Source organism: Vipera berus (assembly GCF_964194415.1).
Source record: "Vipera berus genome assembly, chromosome: Z".
In the NCBI taxonomy this organism is placed as follows: domain Eukaryota; kingdom Metazoa; phylum Chordata; class Lepidosauria; order Squamata; family Viperidae; genus Vipera; species Vipera berus.
This window is the reverse complement of record NC_138205.1, coordinates 31,264,811-31,289,761: the sequence shown is the minus strand read 5'-3', so window position 1 is coordinate 31,289,761 and position 24,951 is coordinate 31,264,811. Positions and strand designations below refer to the sequence as shown.

At 38.3% G+C, this 24,951-nt stretch overlaps 1 protein-coding gene across 1 annotated transcript in view; it reads right to left on the bottom strand.

Moving 5' to 3' along the window:
- Positions 1–24,001, bottom strand: part of MPP3 (MAGUK p55 scaffold protein 3) — a 75,397-nt gene extending 51,396 nt beyond the window's left edge. Inside the window, exons 1-6 of the mRNA XM_081345524.1 lie at positions 23,934–24,001; positions 22,303–22,421; positions 18,534–18,611; positions 16,417–16,497; positions 4,617–4,754; positions 2,199–2,280 (exon numbers count right to left, since the gene is read on the bottom strand). Of these exons, the coding sequence (XP_081201650.1) occupies positions 2,199–2,280; positions 4,617–4,754; positions 16,417–16,497; positions 18,534–18,611; positions 22,303–22,421; positions 23,934–23,958 (523 nt within the window). The 5' untranslated portion in view covers positions 23,959–24,001. The remainder of the gene's footprint in view (positions 1–2,198; positions 2,281–4,616; positions 4,755–16,416; positions 16,498–18,533; positions 18,612–22,302; positions 22,422–23,933) is intronic.
- Positions 24,002–24,951: the final 950 nt, after the last annotated feature.

The window sequence follows — 24,951 nt, the reverse complement described above, 5'->3', positions numbered from 1 at the left end:
CTCAGACAGCCATTTTGCTTTCTTGCATTTCTTTTTCTTTGGGATGGTTTTAGTTGCTACTTCTTGTACAATGTTGCAAACCTCCGTCCATAGTTCTTCAGGCACTCTGTCTATCAGATCTAATTCCTTAAATCTATTTGTCACTTCTACTGTATATTCATCAGGGATATGATTTAGTTCATACCTAAGTGGCCTAGTGCTTTTCCCTACTTTCTTCAGTTTAAGCCTAAATTTTGCAATGAGAAGCTCATGGTCTGAGCCACAGTCAGCTCCTGGTCTTGTTTTTACTGACTGTATAGAGCTTCTCCATCTTTGGCACATAGTCAATCTGATTTCTTTGTTAACCGTCTGGTGATGTCCATGTGTAGAGCTGTCTCTTGGGGTGTTGGAAAAGGGTGTTTGCTATGACCATTGTATTCTCTTGACAAAATTCTATCAGCCTGTGCCCTGCTTCATTTTGTACTCCAAGGCCAAACTTGCCTGTTATTCCGTTTATCTTTTGGCTTCCTACTTTAGCATTCCAATCCCCCATGATGATAAGGACATCATTTTTGGAGTTAGTTCTATAAGGTGCTGTAGGGCTTCATAGAACTGGTCAATTTCATCCTCTTCAGCACCGATGGTTGGGGCATAGACTTGGACTACTGTGATATTGAATGGTTTGCCTTGGATATGAACTGAGATCATTCTGTCATTTTGGGGATTGTATCCCAGTATTGCTTTTCCTACTCTTTTATTGACTATGAAGGCTACTCCATTTCTTCTGAGGGATTCTTGCCCGCAGCAGTATACCTGATGGTCATCTGAATTAAATTCACCCATTCCTGTCTATTTTAGTTCGCTGATTCCTAAGATGTCGATGTTCAGTCTTGTCACCTCTTGTTTGACCACGTCCAGCTTTCCTTGATTCATGGATCTTACATTCCAGGTTCCTATGGAGAAAAAATCTTTACAGCATCGGACTTTCCTTTCACCACCAGACACATCCACAGCTGAGCGTCCTTTCGGCTTTGGCCCAGTCACTTCATTCTTTCTGGCGCTACTAGTACTAGCCCTCTGCTCTTCCCCAGTAGCATATTGGACGCCTTCCGACCTGAGGGGCTCCTCTTCCAGCATCATATCTTTTTTTCCAGCGCCATATCATTTTGCCTTTTGGTACTGTCCATGGGGTTTTCGTGGCAAAGATACTGGAGTGGGTTGCCATTTCCTTCTCCAGTGGATCATGTTTTGTTGGAACTCTCTGCTATGACCTGTCTGTCTTGGGTGGCCCTGCACGGCATAGCTCATAGCTTCATTGAATTACGCAAGCCCCTTTGCCACTACAAGGCAGTAATCCATGAAGGGGTTAGTAATCCTCTGACTACACCCCTATAATCTGGCCTTGCTGGCTAATCCTGATGGATGGCAGAGTCCAAGAGCATTTGGGGAACCACAGCTTCTACAGCTTTGAATGTAATTAGGAAAGATGAATCATTTCTCACCATTCCATCATTTTCTTTTTCTATCTAATATAGATTTAGTTAAAATATTAATGTCTTTTATAGTTCAAAGGAAGTTTGCAGCTCCTTTTATCAAAAATTTAAATTGTTTTAATGTACTTACTCAGTCCTTGGCTAAATTTTCAAAGAGTCTAGAGTCAATAATACTCATCATGTCTCTCAGCTTTCACTGGAAAGCTTTTTTTCACTCAGCTTCATTCAGCATTGTTTCACAAAGCATGGAAAGTAATGCTCTGGTAGCCCTCCAAGAAATACCATTTTGAATAATCTTTGGGAAACCCACACAATTCTGGATACTCCTATGGTAATAATTCATAAGGAAGGAATCACAGAACCTTTCAGAATTATATTCTTTATAAGCTACAACTTCAATTGAATTCTGCAGGCTACCAAAAACACACCCTTTCCGTGCTTGGATCCAAGTACATCTGCTAGAAGTAAACTTGACAGGCGTGCTGGCAAATCAATCTTGATATAATTCAGGAATAGGAAAACATAAATAAGGTGCTATTCTTCCAATACAAAAATGTGCAAAACTTTCCAGCATTAGTGCTATGACCCACCTGACCTTGCAGAAGGGAATCAAAGTCTCGTATGGTTTTTCAGGAAAAATAAAAACCCTAAGCGGATTCAGAGAGAAAGCTTGTCTTCTCTCATGTGAAATTAAAAAAAGGAATTCTGCAATTTAGGGAAACATACCACTGCGATCAGCTGCCCCTCCCCTCATGATGCGGGCAACAATTACAGCCCCTGTGTGCTCATCCCTCCTGATTGTTGCACCCTAAAGGAGAAACAAAAGACCCATCAGTGCACAGCTCTAGCCTGGCACATCAGAATAGGCTTGGTCAATTAAGCCTAAAAGAAAAACCTCATAATATATAGTGGTCAAACACAAGCTGGGGGGAACCTAGAGCAAGACATGGAAACAATATTCTCATCTCACTTTTTGATCCCACTCAGCAATTAATATTCATTATGACATTGCTTCTGAAAATTCTATGTAGCTGTCACGGTTAATAGCTATGGCTAGTTCTATCCTCTGCGAATTTAACCAGATCCACTTTAATACAACGTAAGCCAAGATTAATAGAATTGATTCAATTAATTGTAAGATGCATGAAGAAATGTTTTCTTTGATCTGTCCTGCTACATCTGCTGCAATTCCAACTGATCCCCAAGTAGCTCTTGTTAATAACAGCATTGTTTATTAATAGGAATATTACACTTTTTCATTTTTTCAGGATAAAAGTCCTCACAAGGTTAATAATCATACTATAACAATATTCAATACACCATTCATTGAAATAGAATAAATAAAATATCAGCAGCAGATAAAAGCAGTGTACTCTGCCAGTTGAGCTCCGGATGGCACCTGACCTTCGCTCCTTCCGACGCGGTCTGAAGACCTATCTATTTGAACAAGCCGGCCTGGCCTGATGGGGGATGTGTTGGGGTTTTTATTGCGGATTTTTATATTACTATCTATTGTTTAAGCTCGGGCTCCTATTTAATTCTCTTTTAATTTTTGTACTATGTATTTTTATATGTGCCCTGTTCACCGCCCAGAGTCCTTCGGGAGAAGGGCGGTATACAAATATAATAAAATAATAAAATAAATAATAAAATAATACTCTAAAATGAAGCAGTGCAAGCTGCAATACATAGTTCTAGAAACCCAGAAAAAGAGGGCTATAAATAATTCCCAAATAAGGATATTCCTGGAGATCCTGGTATTCCCTGATGATTCTGCTAGAGACAGAATGAAATTCATTCAATTCACATTTTTATGCTACATATAGACTCACTTAGTGACAGCCCTGTTTGGTGATGGTTTGATGGTACAACAGCGCTGGAAAAGTAACTTTACAACCAGTCCTCACATTTATAACCATGATAGCTGCCTCACAGTCACATAATTTGAGATTTGAGCACTTCACAAGTGGCAAGCATTTGTGACCATTATAGCATTCCTTGTTCACATAATTGCTATTTGCATACTTCATAAGCTAACCCAAAAAGCAGAATCAATGGAGAAGCTGGCAGTAAAATCACGCATCACGGTCATATGATATCACGCTTAGTGAACATGTTACTCAACAACAGAGTTACCAGTCCCATTTGTGGTTGCTAGGCAATGACTACTTGTACTTTGATCATTTCCTATGTGCCTATACCGTTCCTAAACATAAATACAATTCATGCATTACTTAGAGGTAAATTACTTTTATAAATTCTGAAACTGAGTTCACATCTCAACAATGATATATGCAAAAGCATTTATAATTATGGGAATACCAATACAATCTAAATTAAATCAAGAATATGGCTGGCAAAACATGTATATGAGACACAGAAAATATGTATATTAATAGAAAAAATGTTCAAGAAAATGTGAATACATTCTTAAACAGTTTTAAAATATGGGGAACATGTAGAAATGAGTTCAAATTAATTTAACATAGGAGAGTAAGAAACTGATGTATTTCCTGTTTATTCACATATGAAAGTTGGAGCAAAACCTAGGAGTACATATGCTGAGCTTAAAGCTCGGATAGACGATTTATCAGATAAGTTCCAAATATTTAAGGGCTTTAAAGTCTAATAAATCTTTACTTACATCTATTAACAGAAAACCAAAACAACTAGTGCTGAAAAAGGAACCAACACAAATTGGATCACAAGTCCCACAATGCCTTGTCATTGCCTATGTTAGCCTGGGTTAGCCATAGTTTGGAAATGGGAAGCTACCAGCTTTGGATTCTATAACACTAGAATGAAATCACTAAGGAACCTGATTGGCAGCCAGTTTAGAGCACAAGATTCAAAATACTTCTTCACAGAATAACCATGTTTACACAACATACTAAATCAGATGGTGTTTGGCTTACTATGCCATCCAAATATGAAAATATGGACATTTTATGGGTAGGAGAGAAGCTGTTAATCATGCTGGAAGTAGTCAACACTGCCAAGGAGATTCATCCCTACAGAATCATCTTTATTTCTCCACTCCTTTTCCGTTTTTATCCTCTGGAATCATTTTTACATCTAAAAAATATCCCTTAATTATTTTAATCCCAACAGCCTTTTGTTCTTACCAGCATCAAGCATACATACCAGAGGTTCTTTATTCTTTACTAGACGTACTATTTTCACTGATTCTTCATCAAAATCATCATCAATATTATCCAACAATGGAGGGAGAACAGGGTCAAAATTCTTCTGAGCAACAGTATCATGCACAACAAGCATCGCCTTGGGACAAAAGGAGACAGGAAACAGGACAATGAAATAAAAAGACATGTGAAAACAGAAACACATTAGAGTTTTCTTCAATGCCCCTGTGACTGTGGAGACTGGTTCTCCAGTGTCTGTACTACATTTGTGCTAGCTTCATTTCACCATCACAGTAGAAATATCCAGGGTGTGCAGGAAAATTTTGTATTTCTCTGCTGCTTGCAGATTCTAACCTGTTACAAACATGTTGCCAGGTTCTGCTCAGCAGCACTTAAAATCTCTCAGATTCCTGCGCCTCAAACTAGCCTTAATGTTTCCTTGTATTTATCTAATGTTTCTACCCTTTCCTATCGAGTTTTTAGACTTTTTAAATATTTTCTAGCCTTTTTTAAAATGTATTATTTATGTTTTTTAATTTTGTGAAATTTAAAATTATTGCTCGTATCCCACCTTCATTGTGTTGGTCTATAATCAAAATAAAGATTTGATGGATTCATTCATTGGTTGGATTTCTTCACTTGCTGCTTCCAACAGCTACATTAGGTTCAAAAGAAAAGCCACCATCCAGATGCTTTCTTTACAGTGGGCTCCTGTTTCATCACTGACTTCAAGCTACTTCAAGAAGCTTTCTCAAAACAATAGTGCCCAATTCTCATAATCAATGGTCAACATAACTATCTTTATAGAAGATAAGGGGAACTATCATCCAACAGGTTTGTAATAAAGGATCAAAGCAGATACTGACATGTTTATTCTGGGTTGCTATGCCTCCAACTTTTCTGTTCAACATCTGTAACCATGCAGGGCAGCGAATAGGTTTTCACAATAAAACTGGGACTGTTCAAGTAAACCCAATATGACAACATAATTCAATCTTTACAAATATGTAGAGAGCAGCTCTACCAACTTCAAAGCATTTCAAATAAACTTGTCAGCCCATCATCCAAGGCACCAGTTTTTAAATTCCCCTTTATTTGCAAAACCTAATCATTACATAATATAATAATTGAGAAGAAATCTTCCAAAGGCTTTGATTATATAATTATCTTGCCCCAAACACAGAACTTGGGAGGTAGGAAAACTTTTCCAGACAATGGTTTGATTCACTTGGAACATTCCTAATGTTTTCCCACAAATTCTTCCATCTTTGTTTTCACTTGTTAAAAATCAGATGTTGCACTAATTATCTGATGCCTTTAGATCTGGCAGGACAATATTTTTATCAGGTCATTCACCTGATACTCCAACATATTTAATTAAAATATTTGTCACAAATACCATAAATGATCAAGCCCCGCAGTTTATTTTAAATCCAAACATGAGAAATCCCAGTGCCTTACATCAAGGAAATCTGCAGTTAAAATCAATGATTTAAACAAGTATATCTAATGTTTCTTGGGAATAATGGAATCTAGAGCTTCTCAAGTGTTTATGATATTGGTGCCAGACTGTTATTCCATTAAAACAAAGATACTAGGTATTTTGTTTAGCAATTTGATACTTTGTACAATATTTTTGGATTCAGGAAATTGTTAATAAAGATGCTCATTCTTTTTTCCAAGCCATTCTCTTGTCCCATCATCTTGTCAGATAAAATTTGTTCTACAACTGTCATTTATTCAATAACATCTTTTGGACATAATCAGTGCATAGACATTATTATGACATTGTTGATAATCTGGCTATTAATTTCTGACACCAATTTTCAAAAGTATTTTGAAAACAAGTATCTTTAGTATTTTCATTTTTATAAACTTTTACATTTTATAGCCTTGCATATCTTTTCCTCTGACTAAAATCTTTAGATTCTTTTTGTACCCAATTTTTGCTTATCTCTTATACCTCCATAAACCAAAACAGATCTAATTCCCACAAAAAGCTGCTTATTCTTTATACTTAATTCCAAAGTCTTATTGTAGTTTCAACATTCCAAATTTACTCAGATCTTTATTCCATTTATAATGTCCTAAGATCAAAATCTTATTTGGCTTTTTGCTGTTCATTTCAGATTTTTTTAAGTTCTTAGCCTTATACTTAATATTCTTCTTGTTCAAACTGAAGAAAAGCTGACCTAATTTTTCAACTTTTCAAATTTGTTGTTCCAAAGATCTCTAAAAGCTTTACAATGGTTAATAGATAATTTCTGAAAATGATTGGTGAGGTTTGCAAACTTAGTGTCATTTAAAAAGTTCTGCCCCTATTGCAAGCAATATTGTTGATCCCGTCACCTCCTAGTGCTCAAACCCACAGAAAATGGAAAGCTCCTCCTGCAGTTTTCTTACAAGAAGCCCTGTCATGCAGACATGACCCATCCTCTTCTTTTCCAGATATGATCCAAGGAACAGGTCTCTTCACTAATTCCTTGGTTTTGGACACAATTTTTGGCTTCGCTTTCACAGAACCATGTTCAGTTTGCCATGCTTCCCCCGGAAGCCCAAACGTGAACTGGTATCGACTTATAATTTGCACTAAATCGAGTACTGCATTATTCAAACTTGTACTAATTGCAACCTACCTGTACAGTGTTAATGCTGCATTGTGTTTATGTCAAAATTTGTTTTCTCTGGAGAATCTTAATTCACTCTGCCTTCTAGCTCCTCCTATCTGATCCTAGCAATTTGATGGCATGATTAGGAAACTCCATGGGCTTGAGAGTGAGCTACTTAGTTGGCCCTTGTGGGCTATGGTTTTGAGTTATTGTCAACTGGATCTTTACCTCAGCTGTCCTTACAGTTTTTCTTATGCTGGCATTTTAATTGTTATCTGTTGTAAGCTTCCTGGCACAGAGTAAGGTTAGTAGCCATGCAACTCAAATCAAATCAATAATTAACTCAAATACCAAACTGTTGATATGTGTTATCAATAGACTCTTAGTTAACAAGATAAGTTACCACCTTTGCCAAAAAATGGCAATAACTCATTGACTGAAAAATCTGTAAGCTACCTAACTCACAATAAATATACATGTCAGTATTTATAGCTTCCTATTCTGAAAAACAGTTTTTCAAAGTTGGCAACTATAGACTAGACTAGACTAGACTAGACTGGACTGGACTGGACTATAATAGAACAGAACAGAATGACTTTAAGATGTGTGGATTTAAACTCTCAGAATTCCCCAATCAGCAAAGAATATTTCAGAGTTGAAATCTACCCACTGTAAAATTGCCACATTGAAAAACAATAATCTAAAGTGACCTAACAATAAGCAAAATAATCTAGAATAATCTTTGCTGTGTTTTAAATCGATTTAAAAGAGTTAATCAATGGTCAGACTACTCTTTTAAATTCCCCTGCCCTGGTTAAGAAATTAAGCCATATTTTGAGCTCAGCATTCAATTTCAGTATTAATTCACTGTTGTAACTGTTGTTTAGATAACATAATCACCTAATTATAAACTGACAAGTTTGATAACTCAGATACCACAGCCAGCTATTTAGGGTACAATGGCTTGCAGATGAGTTTCAAATTAAGGTCTCTAATCATAGTTGGTCATCTAAGTTGGTTGCTGGGTGATCTCAAAAATAACAGAACATTATAGTTTATTTAAAACAATGATAATTCTACATTATATCAAACCCAACAACAGTCTATGCTTGCTGAAAAGAGTAAATAATATCTATTACAAGTGTCCCAGTGATTGTCCAGTGTATGACACAAAAAAGCACAAACCATTCCATTTGTGAAATATTCTTATTTGCCATAACTGTTATAACAGAACCACATGTGAATATATGTTTTTATGCAGCTGGCCACCATGAAAATAAAATGTTAGATCAGGAAGCACATTTGTATTTTTGCTTTCATGAAGGAACAGTAGAATCTAACTCTTTTTAACTGAATTTTACTAATCACACACGGCCTTTAACAAAAGAAGCAATACAGATATCTGTGATCATATTAAAAATCATTTTACAGGATACTTGAAGAAATAACTTTTTGATTCACATGATGTGTATTTATGTGCAAGGAAAAACTCATTTGTCTTTGAATTCAAATACTCATCTTCGTCCCTCTTATATTGTTTTTCGCCTCTAGTTCTTGCATGTTTTATAAGATCCAAGATAAATCTAAAAAGAACACAATCCCTCTGCTTGCAGAGCAGTATTAAATATTTCATACAATGGATCCAAGCTGGCAGACAGCCACAAAGCTACAATGGAGCTCAGAGCATATTTTCACATTTCAAGAAAATACAGCAATCTCAGAACAAATAAATATACAGTCATGACTGAAAGAAAGAGACAGACTAGGCAGCAACCATGCAGGTGCACACTATTAAAAAAATACAAGAATAAAAAAAATGAATAAGCTAATGAACCTCTGTCAAAAAAATATCAAATCTCCAATATCAATAGTTTTTCACGTTATATTAATAGGAGTCTCACAGACCAAGCAAGCTGTAGCGTCACAACATTTTGCATGCACTTCAGTTTAGTCAAGGTTCCAAAGTTGTTCCAAAAATATTGCAATCTAAATGTTAACAATACTGGTGGAAAAGGAACTCCAAAAAGAAAGGAGAGTTGAATACAAGGTTGTCTACTTCAAGGAAAAATGGCTTTTCAGAATTTTAGACAGAGAAATGTTTTCCCCACCTACTTCCCAATTATTTTAAATTTGAGATATTAGGGACTGCATGTGTGAATCTCTACATACCAAGCAAGCATGGAAATTCTACTCATCCTTGTTGCCAAAGAAAAAGTAATTTTACCTGTCTTTAAAAGGCCATGGTGTTTATTTTTATCCATTCCACCTTCTGCTCACCAGAATGTATAGTAGCTCACTAGCCATTTCTGAATAAAAAAACCCCACTTCCACTGGATATAACAGAAAGAAATAATTGGAGAGAGGAGGCTTTACCCATTCATTCCCTGTCCTCTGTTTTTTTCCAAAATAGCCCTCAAACACTTCCAAACATTTCTGTTCGCTTCTTCCTTCCCTGGGATTTCAGCAGCTAGGTTGGCACATCACACTAACCTTAAATCCAGGGTAACAAAAATATAATTGCTATATTCACTTAAGATACAATGCCTAAACAAATATGTGATGGCTTAGTTTACACAACACACTATGATAATGGGTGGTTTGCTACAAGACGCTAACCAAAAACCATCCAACCCCATTTTAAATGTATTGTGAAAATCTAGTTACTATGTACTTGCTGGCAAACTCGAAACACATTCTGCACCCTGTCTCAACAGAGGGCAATTTTCTAGCATTCAGTGCCAAACTTTGCTTTTTGTCCTGTCAGGAGTCCTCAGGGGTTTGGCTTGTGATCTGACGATGTCATGGGAAAAGGTAAAGCCAAATGCTCAATTTGTTTAGAGCACAGGTCTGCAACCCGTGGCTCCGGAACCGCATGCGGCTCTTTCAGCCGTCTCCTGCGGCTCCCGGTCCTCTGCCATGTGCAGTCCAAAAAAAAAAAAAAGTGGGACTAAAAAAGTTCAACCAATCAATTCAAATATGCAGGGTAGGTGCATATCTCGCCTTGGCTCCAGTCAAACCCTGTTCTGCGCATGTGCGCATGTACGTGCATGCGCACATATTTTTTGCGGCTCCCAGTTTTTCCTTTTGTGAGGGAACTGGTTCCGAATGGCTCTTTCACTGTTTCAGGTTGCTGACCCCTGGTTTAGGGTAATACTGAAGAGCCATTAATTAATAGTTAACAGTATCATGGTCACATGAACTGTTAGTTTCATTTTATACTGCTGTGGTAACACCACACCTGGAATATTGCATCCAGTTTTGGCCACTATGATACAAAAAAATACTGAGACTCTCAAAAGAGCGCAGAGAAGAGCCACAAAGATGATTAGGGGGCTGGAGGCTAAAATATGATGAACAGTTGCAGGAAATGGGTTTGTCTAGACTAACAGGGAATGATCCAACCTAGAGTTAAGAAGAAGTTTGCTGTCAGTGAGAACAATTAACCAGTGGAACGGCTTGTCTTCATCACTGGAGGCTTTCAAGAAGAGATTGGACAGCCATTTGTCCACCATGGCACAGCATCTCCTGCATGAGCAGGAGGTTGGACTAGATTTCCAAAGTCTGTTCCAACTCTGTTATTCTGTATTCTATATTTAACAGGTGCATTTTTGCCCCTTATAAACTATATACATTTGGGGGGCGGGGGGAAAGGCTTGGTTTTGGAATGCATGGATATCTTAAATTGCTCAAGATTTTTCATCCATTTTGTTTCACCTAAGGTAATGCAATGAATCTCCCTCTAAGGTTTATCCACACATCCTCCTTGCCCTCACTTTAAGATTTACCTACCACATACTGAAGACCTTTCCTCACAAGGTGTAACTTCTGCAGCTTGCCAATGTGTGGTTGAAGCAGGAGCAAAGTGATCCAGGCAAGGAACCAGTGTTTTCATTGGAAGTTGGAAGAAAACTTTCCATGCCAGACGTTCAATGTTGCATAGAGAATTCTATGGACAATTGGCCACTTTTGGTCTCTACAGTTCCTAACTTAACACTATTCATTTAGTGACTGTTCAAAGTTACAACAGTGTTGAAAAAAAATGACTTACAGCCAGCCCTCATACTTACAACCATCAGAGCACCACCATGGACACATGATCAAAATTTAGGCACTTGTTAACTGGCATATGTTTATGCTGGTCCCAGGGTCACCATTTGAGACTTCCCAGATAGTTTCAGACAAGCAAAGTCAATGGGAAAATCCACTGTGATTTACTTAAAAAGGTAAAAAAATGATAAAATTGGCTCAACTCACTTAATGACAAACGTCCTGTCCCTATTGTGATCATAAGTTGAGGACTACTGTAATTGGCCTGGAGCAGGACTGTCCCTTCACTCAGATGCTGGTTCTTCTCTTCTTTGGTCATTTCTGTTCTGGCTGCCAGAGGGAACTGAACCTCATCACACCAGCCTGTACTGTTCCTTTTCTTAGTTTTGCCCAGAGGAATACTGATCTCATGAAAGATCAACAGCGCATATATAAGGAACTGATATTCCCATCAGTATACAAATCAAAGGGCTATGTAGGGCTCCCATGGGAGATCAAAGAGAGAGAGAAAGAGGAAAAGAGAGGCTCTCTGTCATGGTTGGCTAAGTCTGCACAGAACTAGTCAGCATACCCTGAGTGCATTCACCCGTGTTATATCCCCTGTGTTTTCACAGAGCTTCATTCCCAGGAATCACTTGCTGACAATAGACATTTGGAAAGAAAAAGATTGGGAAAGAGAGGACTGTGATCCTTGAAAGGCAGTCTGTACTGTACCAAACAGTGCAGACTAGCTGCTGCAAAATAAGGAATGATAGGGAAGGGAAGGAGAAAGTAAATATTCTCAGTGCCTCAGCTGCACACCTGGCCCAGCCAAAAGCATTGCGAGAGCTTTGGACCATAGAGCTGAGAAACATCCAAGGAAAAAGGCAGTGGAAGGCTCCCAGTTCTTGCAACAAGAGACGATATTGCTTTCTGCTTTTTTACAGCTCAGAACTTTGAACCTCCTTGTCTGCTTCAAAGCAGCTTGCAAGTTTCTCTTCTGCCCCAAAGCACTGTTTTTCTTCAGCCCATAGAGTCATTCACTGCATAGAAAATAACATGTGTTGCAGTAGCTCCTCCAGCCTCATGGCAGAGGTACAAAAATACTGTGGACTGCTATGTGGGCAGCATTTTCGGAAGTGATATAGTGTCCCTCTTTCTCGGGTTGGGGGGAAGCACCTTCATGAGGGTTAAAGGAGAATCAGGCTTAAATATGTAAATAAAGTTTATTATAAATATAATAATCCCTAATCAGCATAAACATCTACAAAATCTAAGCACCTACCTAAGTACCATTCAGTATGCATGTTTGAAGGTTTTAAAGCCACATTTATTTTTTAGCAGATTAACAGGATTTCTCTCTCTCTCTCTTTTTTTTACTGTCATGACCTGAAATAGTTCTCTGTTCCGACTGGTTGGCTTGAATGCCTCCTTTCTCTTAAAAAGCACTAAAAGCCAAAGAAAAGGGTCACAGGAGTTGGTCCTACCACCCACCCTCCAAGGATGTCATGGGCTGCCTGTGGCTCATGAACCCCAGGATATCCATTTTTGCAGTTTATGGGTCTTATGTAAACATATACTTTTTATATTTCGGATAAATACAGCTGCATAATTACGTATGTCTGCCACCCACTCCCATTCTCAGCCAAGTGGAGAAGAAGTCTTCACTGGGTATATTAAATGTAATCTCTTTTAATTTCAAATTCTTTTGTGCATGGGTTTCTTTTAGTAGATTCTGAATTTATAATAGACCTCTGCAATTCGAATGCCTTTGTCTTCAGTTTCTTAGTCAGTACAAGTTATTAAAACACTCTCATTAAAACCCTGTTTATTATCTGCATATTCAAATCTAATGGGAAGGAAGGTAAAGGATTCCCTTGCAGAGTAGAAGAATAAAGTTCTGATATGATAACAAGAGGGAACAACTATTTCTGTTACAGAGAGAGAATCTGGACCCAAGAAGCAAAGGGTTTAAATAAACATTAACAAATTTGTAGAAGGTAAGTAAAATTGCAGGTTAGGAAAGGATGAAAAAACCCAAAGCTTAGCAGCTTTCAGTTCATACCATCCAAGCACGTGCAAAGTACTTCTTAAAAAAAAAAAGCTTTCATATCCGTCATCTGTCCTTTCCCTATTCATCTTGTGAAGTAGGGTAAATTATGAAAAGCTTTATTCTACTTTTCTCCCATGCAAGATATTAAAGACACAGAATAAAAACCTTAGGGGATAACTATATTGCAGAATTCAGGATAGAATTACCCATTAACCTTAAGGAGCATTAAAAAGCATTTTTTGAAAAACAAATCCCAGGCAGAATGACTTTAAAAGGAGTAGCAAGATATTGCCTGAGCATGGACTCATAAATTCCTAAATACTGTCTTCTCACCACTAGAGAATCAGCAGGAATGGATCAGTAGGGCAGACCTCCCAACGTTTGGGAGCAACCATGGAGGGGAAAGAATGTCTAAAGGGCAAGATAGCAGATGCAGTGTTGCAATGCAGTCCTGCCTCTTGTATGCCTTGTCATGTGCCATAAAAAAGGGAAGTGTCTATAGCCACCATTCAAGCCCCACACATGGATTCTCATATCTAGGAGCAAACCCTAAGCTCCCAGTGCACAACTCCCTGTCTATGGTGTGGAGCTTCCCATAGCTAGGTGGCTGGAGAAGGATCTTCTTATGATGACAAGGCTGACATCCACTCTGGAACATCCTCCTGAATGTGTGCCTGGCACAAATGTTGTCATCTTTCTAGTGCCATGCATTGCTATTTGTATTTTTTTCTGAACACAAACCCCCTCTGGCCCCAAAGCCCTACATCACAAGTTGATCTCCGCTCCTCGCTTCTTATGGCCAGCCCTACTATTAGCCAAAGTGAAGCAGCCATTTCAGACATCTGCTGGGTAGCTAGAACCTCATCAACTTTAACACGTATGACTTCAATACCCAAAATTTTCCATCCAGCATGTGTGTGGGCAGGGATGGGGCAACCTGAACCTAGTGGCACATCCTTCATTCCACCCTATCACAACATGTGGATGTTCAAAAGTAAGTATAGCTGAACATTTCAGATCCATTTTTATTTTGGAGAGTTGGAAAGATGTTTGGAGAACCGAACTGACACTTTACAGCTTACAAAAGCTAAAACATCCTTAAAAACTTTGAACCCCTTAAAATTAAGCCAAATGTTCTTAAGGTGGGGGTGTTAACATACAAAATAAATTAGTTTTAGAAGTTCTTTGCCTGGTATTTAGCTGTAAATCCAAGATCTTCTGATACTTCACTTTTTAGATCCACACAGACTAGACTAGGCAGAAATCTCACAGAGAGGGCTCAGCAGATTAATAATCTTTTCTGCAGGTAAGAATGAAACCGTACAAATCAGTTGATTTGCTGCTGCCAAAAAAAGGCACAAATACAGGTAGTCCTCAACTTATGACCACAACTGAGCCCGAAATTTCTGTTGCTAAGCAAGACAGTGGTTAAGTGAGTTTTGCCCCAATTAATGACTTTTCTAGCCGCAGTGAAGTGAATCACTGCAGTTGTTCATGGTTGTTAAGTGAATCTGGCTTCCCCATTGACTTTGCTTATCAGAGGGTCCCAATCACATGGCTTCCTGGACATTACAATCATCACAAATATATGCTAGTTGCCAAGGATCTGAATTTTGATCATGTGACCATGGGGATGTTGCAATGGTCATAAATATGAAAAATGGTCATAAGTCACTTTTTCCAGTGTTGTTCTAACTTTGAACAGTCACTAAACGAATAGTTGTAAGTCGAGGACTATCTGTGATCTGGTATTTAAAACTCACTCTCTTTCTCACACCCCTGCTATAAATTAATGGATTCCTGGCATGATGATCGGTAGCCTTGAAACTGAATAACTGCTACACATTAACACAACTACCACCATTGGCTCCCACTTGAATCCGCACAAGTTAAATTTAAGGGGGGAAATTTCTCCCTTTAAGGGACTCTCCAGCTCCCCAAATTGAAAAAAAGAAGTAGCTTTCTCTGGCCTAACTCCTGCAGATCCCATATAGGGGTAAAAGGGACACCTGGAGTAAACAAAATCAAGCACCTCCTCTGTATATACATAACCCTTCTTTTCATCAGGAAAGTTGATACAAGTAAAGATGGAAGCCATTTGAAAGGAGGGTTATGGCACCCTTTCACTCTAGAAATTGTTTCTCCACTACAAAATGGGAACATATAATTGGGCATAAGGAGTCATCTGGAGGAACAAGAGGAAAAACTGCAACCAAGACAATGGCAAGATAAAAGAAATCAGAGTCCAGGGCAGAAATGCAATTTAAGTAAGCACCTCAGACATGAAGCTCCTTACTTATCATGAAGAAAAAGGGAAGTAGGGAGGAAGGAAAGGGGAAGCACGTTCAGACTTGCATGATTATGTTATTAAAACTCTATAATAAAAGTAATATTAGCTTGCACGTCTTTGATTTCCACATTTGTTCTATTTCAGCTCTTTTCAACATTTCTGACTCTGCAGACTGCTGGGGGGAAGAGAAGAGGTGATGGTTTTACGCGCTCACTCACTGCTTGCATGGCGGCAGCCTGGTACCGGGCTACATAGTGTGTGGGTGGGGGACCTCTGATATACTTGACAGGATAGATGGATGGATAGAGGAATGGACGGATAGACAGACAATCAAACTAGGCTGCCAAAATCTGGACAGACAATAGTTGTCAGCAAAGAATCAGATGTTTCAGATGTCTCTTTGCTGCCTTCTTGTAGTCACTTTTGTAGCCCCAGATTAATATTCCTAACAAAATAGACTATGAGAATAATTGTCATTCTCAACGAATCCTTCAGTGCCCATACTATGTGGCAAATATTAATTCCAATCAAACTCTTTTATTTCTTTATGGCTGAATTCTGTAAACATTTTATTCTTTATCCATTCTCACTGACTAGAAATCCCATCCTTACAGCAGGCAGAGGGTAAAAAAATCTTCTGAAGATCCTGTGAAATTGTGCAGCAGGAATCAGCTTTAGCCTGTTACACGTTAAGTGATGGCAAAACTCTAAAACTGTTAAAAAGAAGATGACTAAAGCCACAGTTCCCACTTGCTATATCCGAAGGACGTGAATGCTTGCACCAGCAGTCTTTCCTTGAGCTACAAATAAGAAAGCCTTTTACCCTGAGATGGGGAGTCGAGAGCAACTGAAGCAGTTCCTTTTCATCGTTATTCATCGGTGCAGTCTGCAATTCTTCTATCACCTTAATAAAGAAAAAAGGGAGAAATTTACCCACAAACAAAACAGACAAGACGATGAATATTTTTCTTATTATACTTCCGGTGATTTGTTTGTTAATTTTAGGATCACACTCTAGAAAAGGACAACTGTCCAGAGGAGAAATCCTGGAATGTATCAGAATTACAGAATAACAGAGCTGAAAGGGACTTGGAAGGTCTTCTGGTCCAACTCTTGTATCATCCTTCGTCTGGTGCGCCAGTTGCGGCCCTATCTGGACCGAGATGCCCTACGCACAGTCACCCATGCGCTCGTGACCTCCCGGCTAGACTACTGCAACGCTCTCTACATGGGGCTACCCTTGAGGACCACGCGGAGGCTTCAACTGGTGCAGAATGCAGCCGCGTGAGTTGTTATGGGAGTTTCCCGATACTCCCGTGTAACACCTCTTCTCCGTGAGCTGCATTGGCTTCCGGTTGCCCTCCGGGTGAGATTCAAGGTGCTGGTAATGACCTATAAAGCTCTGAATGGCTTGGGTCCGGATTATCTAAGGGAACACCTGCTGCCGGCATCAACTTCCCATCGTCCTGTGCGCTCCCACAGGGAGGGCCTTCTCAGGGTGCCGACGGTTAAGGAGTGCCGGCGGGTGATCCCCAGGGGGAGGGCATTCTCTGTGGGCGCGCCTGCCCTTTGGAATGATTTACCGGTGGAACTTCGGACCGCCCCCAATCTGCGTACATTTCGCCGGGATCTGAAAACCTGGTTTTTTGATCTATCAGGCCTGGACTGAAGGGGTTTTAGCTTTTAGTATTGTTTTAATTGTTGGGCTTATGTAATTTAATCTATTTTAATTTATACTATTTTTATATTATATTTTATGCTGCCCTGTAAACCGCCCTGAGTCCTTCGGGAATAGGGCGGTATAAAAATTTAATTAAATAAATAAAATAAATAAATAAATAAATCCTGCAACATACATAGAATTAAAAAGGACCAAAGAAACACAGGGAGCTGACTTAAAGCATCTACTTCCAGCAATCTTCATTTATAAATATTTCACCAATATTCTAAGAAGGCCACTCTCCAAAAATCAAGAAAGGCACAACTGAGGTTCTTCTAAGCAGTTTCCTTTATTGTTCCCTGTCTATAGACAGAAACCTTGCCAAACTGAAGATTATTTACTCCTTTAAACATATACTCTGAGAACTTGCTAAGGAGAAGCTATTTTAACTCTCTCCCATCCAAACTATCTAAACTTTGCTGTCTTTTGCTCCTCCGGAATGCCTCCAGACTACATTCCACCATTAAACTGGTGGGTGACTTAGCCCAGCACTTTGCTTTGTGGGTAGGTGATGGCAGTTTCACTAGTTTGACTTTTGATTCATGTATGTATTGACTAGCCACTTCCCCTAGGAAAACCTTTTTGCGGGGAGACAAAGTTGTGCATACTTCCAGGCATTTTGTGAGAGTACTATGCACAACGTGGTCTCAAAATTTCAAGATTGTCATCCAGTCAAAAAAAAAGAAAAAATTGGCAATGTCTGGATTTATTTCCTGATGGGCAACATTATGTTCAGCCTTGCTGGAGAAAGCAGACTGTCCATGAAGTTTTCTGAACATACAGAATATTTTCTACTGCTAAGTTAAGATCCCTTATAAAGAAAGAGCGAAGAATGTAATGGATGTACTGTAATTTCTGAGAATTCACAGTGAATCGAATCTCACTAACAATTCAGAATGGAAGCAATTCAAAACTGACAAGCAGCAGGGAGAAGATGTCCAATCCCATCCATGCATCAATTCCTCGATTCTGTGCCACCCAGCAATTTCCCCCAGCTTTAATATTAAGGCAAAGTGATCCAGAGAAGCCCTTCTCCCACATTGTGCCATTTGATGTGAAAAGGATGCCCACCAAAACTTTCATCTTGCAATCCCACAGCTGTTCTTTAAAGCAGTGTTTCTCAGCCTCAGCAAGTTTAACACTGCAGTGAAAAAACGGCACACTTGAAGACAACTCTTCATTCTGTTTCCTTCCCTTTGCTCTCTCCCTGATGAACTTACATCTTCAGCAAGAGCAGAGGCATTATGCAGTACTGGGACCGGGCTTTGTTGTTCATAATGGCACAATTTTTCATGAATCTGAAACAGAAAACAGACAATATACACATGTACGCACGTACAAAACCTCCAGTGGTTGGAGCTATCTAAGAAACAGATCCTTTCAAGACAAGATTTATTTCAATCAAATGAAATATCTAACATGTGAGAGACGGTGGAAAAGAAAGACCTGATCCAGTTTCCCATTTTACTCTCAATCAGTTTGAGAACCTATATGGTGCCTAGAACATAACAGGCTTCTTTTAAAATAAATAAATCTGTGGCTACAGCAGCATCTGCTGCCTGACGGCTCTTGCAATTTTTATTTTCTTAGCACAGGATGCTTGAGGGCTGATAGCAGGGCTGCAGAACGAATACTCTTTAGGTGGGAAAGCAGCAGATGCCAGGTTGGCTGGACGCTATCAGCGATACCCTCTCTACAACTCAGAGCATCTTTGAAAACAACAAAAATCATATTCTGTCCCCAAAGCAGAAATACACAAAATATTTATGGTGTGAACAATCCTCCTGAGCCCCAGAGTTTCTCCATGAGTTACCATGTATTTATTTATTTGTGATTTTTACAGGCAATACAGAAGAATTAGTAACATGTAAGAAGTTGCATATTAATGGTTTTGAATTCTTTATTAATTCAGTTTAGGCCAATAAATAATATTGAATAATAATTGTAATACTTTTCATATAATAATATATAAATGTCATTACAATATAATATATAATTATAATGTAATATTTAATAATAATAATAATATATTAATTAGTTGTATTTAATGTGAGTTAGGTTTAAACAGAAATTGCTTCCAGTTAAAATTCACTCAAATGAAATTCTCATTCCAGGTTCTGACCACTTTTTGAACCAAATATCTGTACAAGGTTGGGTGCCTTGATTCCCTAGCAAAAGGATTGTGTGTCCAAGTTCCCAGTTTTTCTATCAGACTGGTATCTTATATATGCTAATCAGGGAGCTAAACATTTGGTGAAGCATTTTGACAATCCCATTTTAGTTCTATTCTTTGAATATTGATTATATTCCTTGAATTCCACATACTACACTGTTTGATTTCTCACTAGTCTCTCAATCTCTTCCCTGGGCATTTTTTGGACATGCCATGAAATTAATATTGTTTTATGGAGGAACAAATACATGCTTTGGCTTCTGAGGACTATAGAATACCATAGGTTCAGGTCGCACACAATTTCTTAGCCAAACTGGTCATTGATGAGACACAAGTTGCCTTCTGGGTATTCTGTGATTGACCACAACCAATTATGGCAATCATGCTGTGAATGGACTGGATCCCATTCTATGACTACTGTTTTGCAGGAAATGCACAGCATACTTTCCAGTTCCAAATTTGACTAAAGGTCTGAAAAAATGACATCTCCTATAATAATACATCACCCATAACCCAACCAAAATAATTATAAGTTTCTTAAAGAAAAACTATGCACTATTGGTACAGTATAAACATCAACGCTAGGCATTGATGTTGCAGAAACAGAATTTATCTACTTGTATTTCTTTTGAATGCACTGTTCCCTCCAAAAGTGTTTCTATCCATTGTTATTAGCTGAAAATACAGTCTCCAAGTTCTGCAGAGAGCTTTGTAAACCATGTTATCAAAAATAATGTTTACAACCATTACATATTCTAGTGGTTTTCTTTCCTTTCAAATTGTGAGCAAAGACCTTGAATACAAGTTTTATTATCAGGCTTATTTCAAAGAGATTCAGTCTGTTTGTTTTAAAAAACACATTTTCACAAGTAGATTCATTTGCAGCAAAATCCAATTGGTTTAAAAAGAGGAATTTGAAGGCAATTTTTTGTGGGCTAAAATGCTGCCCTTCTAAATCTAAATTGTTTGCCTTGCATATTTAACTCCAATTCACTGCAAATCTGTGTTGACAGAAGAGTAGACTCTTCCATTCCATGAAACAGCTGAAGTTCTTTAACAATATGACAGCCTTGTAAACAACTTCAGTAAACTTTGATTTCACAGACCTTGTTTAGCAAACCTGGCCAAAACAGACAAAATCTAGCCATTCTGCATGCTAGTGCACATGAATAAAATTCTGGTAGTCATTTTACATACAGATAATCCTTGGTTTACGACCGGTCGCTTAGTCATCATTCAAAATTATGATAGATCCTGAAAAAATTTCCGATGGCCACCCCTTCCCTACAGTCACACGACCACATTTTCAACACTCAGCAACTGGACCACATTTACAGGGTTCACTTTACCACCACCTCATTCACTTAACCACCGCTGCAAAAAAAGTTGTAAAATGGTGTGTGTCATGCGATGACCCAATTAACAACCATCATGACTTTCGACCATAATAATAGGCTCTAGTTGAGGACTACCTGTATACATTTGTTAGTCTACATATGCATAAAATATATAAAATGCATAAAACATACATGCACCTGGATTTAATAGACATTGCCTCCTCCCACTAACCATTAAACCCTTCATTTAATTAGCATCTTAAAATCAGGAATTATTTCACTGACAAACTTTTTTTCATTCCATCTGATGCACTAACAAAACATCTATGCAATTAGAACCAGAGGATGAGAAGACTAGTTTCTCTTGATATTTCATTTCTCTCTATGCATTTGTTTTCAGGAGCCCAAGTTTCACTATTTTCAATTAAAACCCAGTTTTCTATGCTTACAACTTAAAGTGTCTTCCATCCAATTGACAGGTTATTTTCAGGAATTCTATCATGTGCGTGAGGTAAAAACACTAGCAAGTATCAAGGTTATCAATCAGATCAGATTAAGTCTTCTTATTTTACAAGCCTTTTCTCTAAGCATAACTTTCCAAATTGGTTTTTTCCCATCACTTTTTTTGGGGGACGGGGGCGGGGAGGGGGTAACTTGTCCGTGCTGTTGCAAATCATTTCCTCGTCCCTTTAGAAAACATTATTTCCCATTCATGGTCATAAGAAACCAAAGAACTATCACATGTTTTGTTTAACAAATATTTCCAAATCCAATGCATATAATCACTTGTGCATTCAAGCAGGAAACTGTATGTTGTGCAGTGGAAAGGTTTGCATTATTCATCTTTCACTGATTACAGCCTAAGAACATCAGAAGAGCTTTAGACCTACTAAAGCTGTTTCTCCAGGGGTCATCAAAAGCTTCCTCAGGGATGCGGTAGGGTAAAAAATAAAACCTCAAACTACAAATAGATAGCGACAGCTGTATAACTGAGGCCCAGCTCTTCTGTATGTGCACTCACATCATGCTCAAGAACAAGGGGCAGGGCTTTACTTGCACAGTCACAACTGCCATCTTGATTCCTATCACTATCATCCCATATTCTGCTTATTATGATCAATGGCCCACAAAGTAAGTACAACACAATATTCTCAAAGTCTGATAGATTCTGGCAGTCTTAGGTTCCATCACTTTCTTATCACACCACTGGACCCTAAATTATGTAAAATCTTTACTATTAATACACCAAAAAAAGGGCCCAGCCTGGGTGAAAACTCAAAGTATGCCAAGCCAAGTATCATTGAGAAACTATGGAATGTATGTTGTGGGTGTTCACAAAACTTTATGTGTGCTCAGAAACATGCTCTGCAGCATATTCACGTGTCACAATGTCCAATTTTGAGCCCCAAGTTTGAATATCAGACAAAGAGGAAAACTAGGAAGCTAACAGCAAGGTTTTCTCTAAAGAAAAATATTTACTTTCATTAAGCAGCTCAGACTTCTCTCACTAAAAATGTCTCTCAGGAATACCATCTCCTCCTTATGATTGGAGTCAGGCCTCAGCTGTGAGGTCAGGAGTGCAAGCGTCTCATGCAAACCTAAAGGATCAATATAAAAGGGACTGGTCAGAATGCCCATGATCAAATTGTAAAATAGCATTTTACAGAAGTTTAATCTATCCCAAAGAAGGACTTCATAACATTACTTTGAAATATCAGCTTAAAGCCAGAAAATTGGAAGAAAAAAATCCCTTTTAAAGCAGTGTCTCTCAAACTTTCAACTTTAAAATGTCTGGACTTCAACTCCCAGAATTCCTTAAAGTTTACTTTTCACATTTCTGGAGATTCCAGTTCCAAATCCAAACTTTTATTTATTGGACAAAGACAGTCCAGGTCTGCCAAACAATAACAGTGACAATAGAAAACGTACTTTCATCCTGAAGCCTATTCTTAGAATTCCATCTCACCAGGAAAATTTCTTAGCATGTTCTGCTATTATTTTGGTACCCAGGCTTTCAAGAATCTTTTTCTTTGTCGATTTTGTATCTTTTATTTATTCCACTGAATACAAGATTGCTTTTAGCAACCAATTCTAGCTACTTCACCTATCTGATTATCATCACTTTTGCACCATTTTTGTACATGTAAGTTCAGAGCTCCATACCAGCAAGATCAGAGTCAAAATGGGACAGATAAGAAAAAAAGGAAGGATTAGTTGAAAACTATTCCAAATCTGTGCAAATGGCTTCTTAGAATGGGAGTGATTAACTCAAGGAGAAAAGCCTTAATCATCATGTACATCCTTAAATGCTGGGTATCAGCTGGAAAAGAAAAGTGGAGTCAAGAGAAAGGCAGAACTTCATTGTTCTTAGAATAGGTATTAGTAACTTCTGAGCTGGAGCAATGTAATGCCATAGGTACCAAAATGTAAACATTTTAAAATACTATATAAAAAAGCAAAGCACATAAATCAAAATCAATTAAACATATTTATTTCACATTGGAAGTCAACAGTTACCATCTGGTGCAGAATTTTCCAAACTTGAGAATTTCAAGATCTGCGGACTTCGACTTCCAGAATTCCCCAACCAGTTTGAAGTTCCAAGTCTGAAAAACACTGATCTAGTGGCATGGTACATGTGGCCATACCTGCCACACCACATTGTTAATTACTAATCCCCTCTTCCCAAGACTATAACAACTCTAAATCTAATCTATTCTGGATGACTACATCTTCCAAATATCCACTGGGAATTCGGTCCCAATTCAGTTGAACTGGCCATACCTCAGGGCCATCAGATATGAGAAAATTGACTTATAATCTGAAAAAGAAATGGCCAAAGGGCACTGCTTTTTGTTTGTTTTTTTTACATTTTATATAGGTTTAACGAGATTAGGTTTCCTTTTGTTGTTGTTAAATTTGCTTTGGTTTTTTTTACTATCAGCTTACTTTAAACTAGGCATGTGTTCAGATCAGTACATGAATAGCACTAGAAACTGACTTATCTTTAGAAGCTTCTGGATCTCCAATTTCATGTACGATAGTTACAGAAAAACACATTTTCAAAACATAAATTGAGAATGATATAATGATTAAGGTAGCAGAAATACCTGAATCTTCAGATAGGACGGGCATGGTATGTTTCTTGCTCGCTATCTACAGATCCACGTGATCAATCCACTTTTAACAGCTATAATTTCCACACCAACAGAATGCCTGTAATCAAAGAAAAGACAACACTGTTTGTTTGACAATTTGAAATAATGTTAAAATATTTGCTTTCTAAAGTCAAATACAGATAGAATTATCTCTAATTCAGTTATTGTATGGCTTCATTGCCTTTGCTGTTTGGAGCAATTATTAATGATGGTTGGTAGAAAGGGACAAATTGATCCAAACTGGAAGAAAGGATGGAAGTGATCAGAAGACACTCACATCATTGTGGAAAGATCTACCTTAAAAATGGATAAATCCAACTGACTTCACAACTACATAAATACATCCCCCATCTGCAGGTATCAAAAAGCTTAATGCAAACATGCAGTTTCATGACTCTCCCAGGAGCATCACAGTCCTATCATGTAAAGCAGGGCTGTCAAACTGCCGGCCTGCGGGCAGGATGCATCATGCCGAAACCGCGCCCACCCCAGCTCCGGCAATGGGGAAAAAGTCGCAATACGTCACGACACGTCACGTGATGTTGTGAGTTTGACACCCCTGATGTAAAGGAATCCTAGCTCAATGAGGCTTTCATCTTAAGCAGGTGGTTCTCAACCCTGAGCAACTTTAAGATGTGTGGATTTCAACTCCCAGAATTCTGCTTCTTAAAGCTGCTGAGTTTGAGAAGTACTAGTCTAAACTACTGTCTAAGTCTCTCCTGCACTCCTACCCATCACAACCTTCCTATTCCTCATCTACCATTGGCAATATGATAACATGCCCACTTCGTGGATTGCAGTTATGGGTTAGTAAAAAATGAGGTTAATTTAAAATAAAACAGTGAAATATTCCAGTTTTCCTCTAGCTAAATTGGAAAACAGAGGATAGTCCCCAAATCTTTAAACAAAGCACACTGGCAGGCCATGTTTTGCTCTGCACTAAACATGTGCAGCCATTACTGATCAAGCC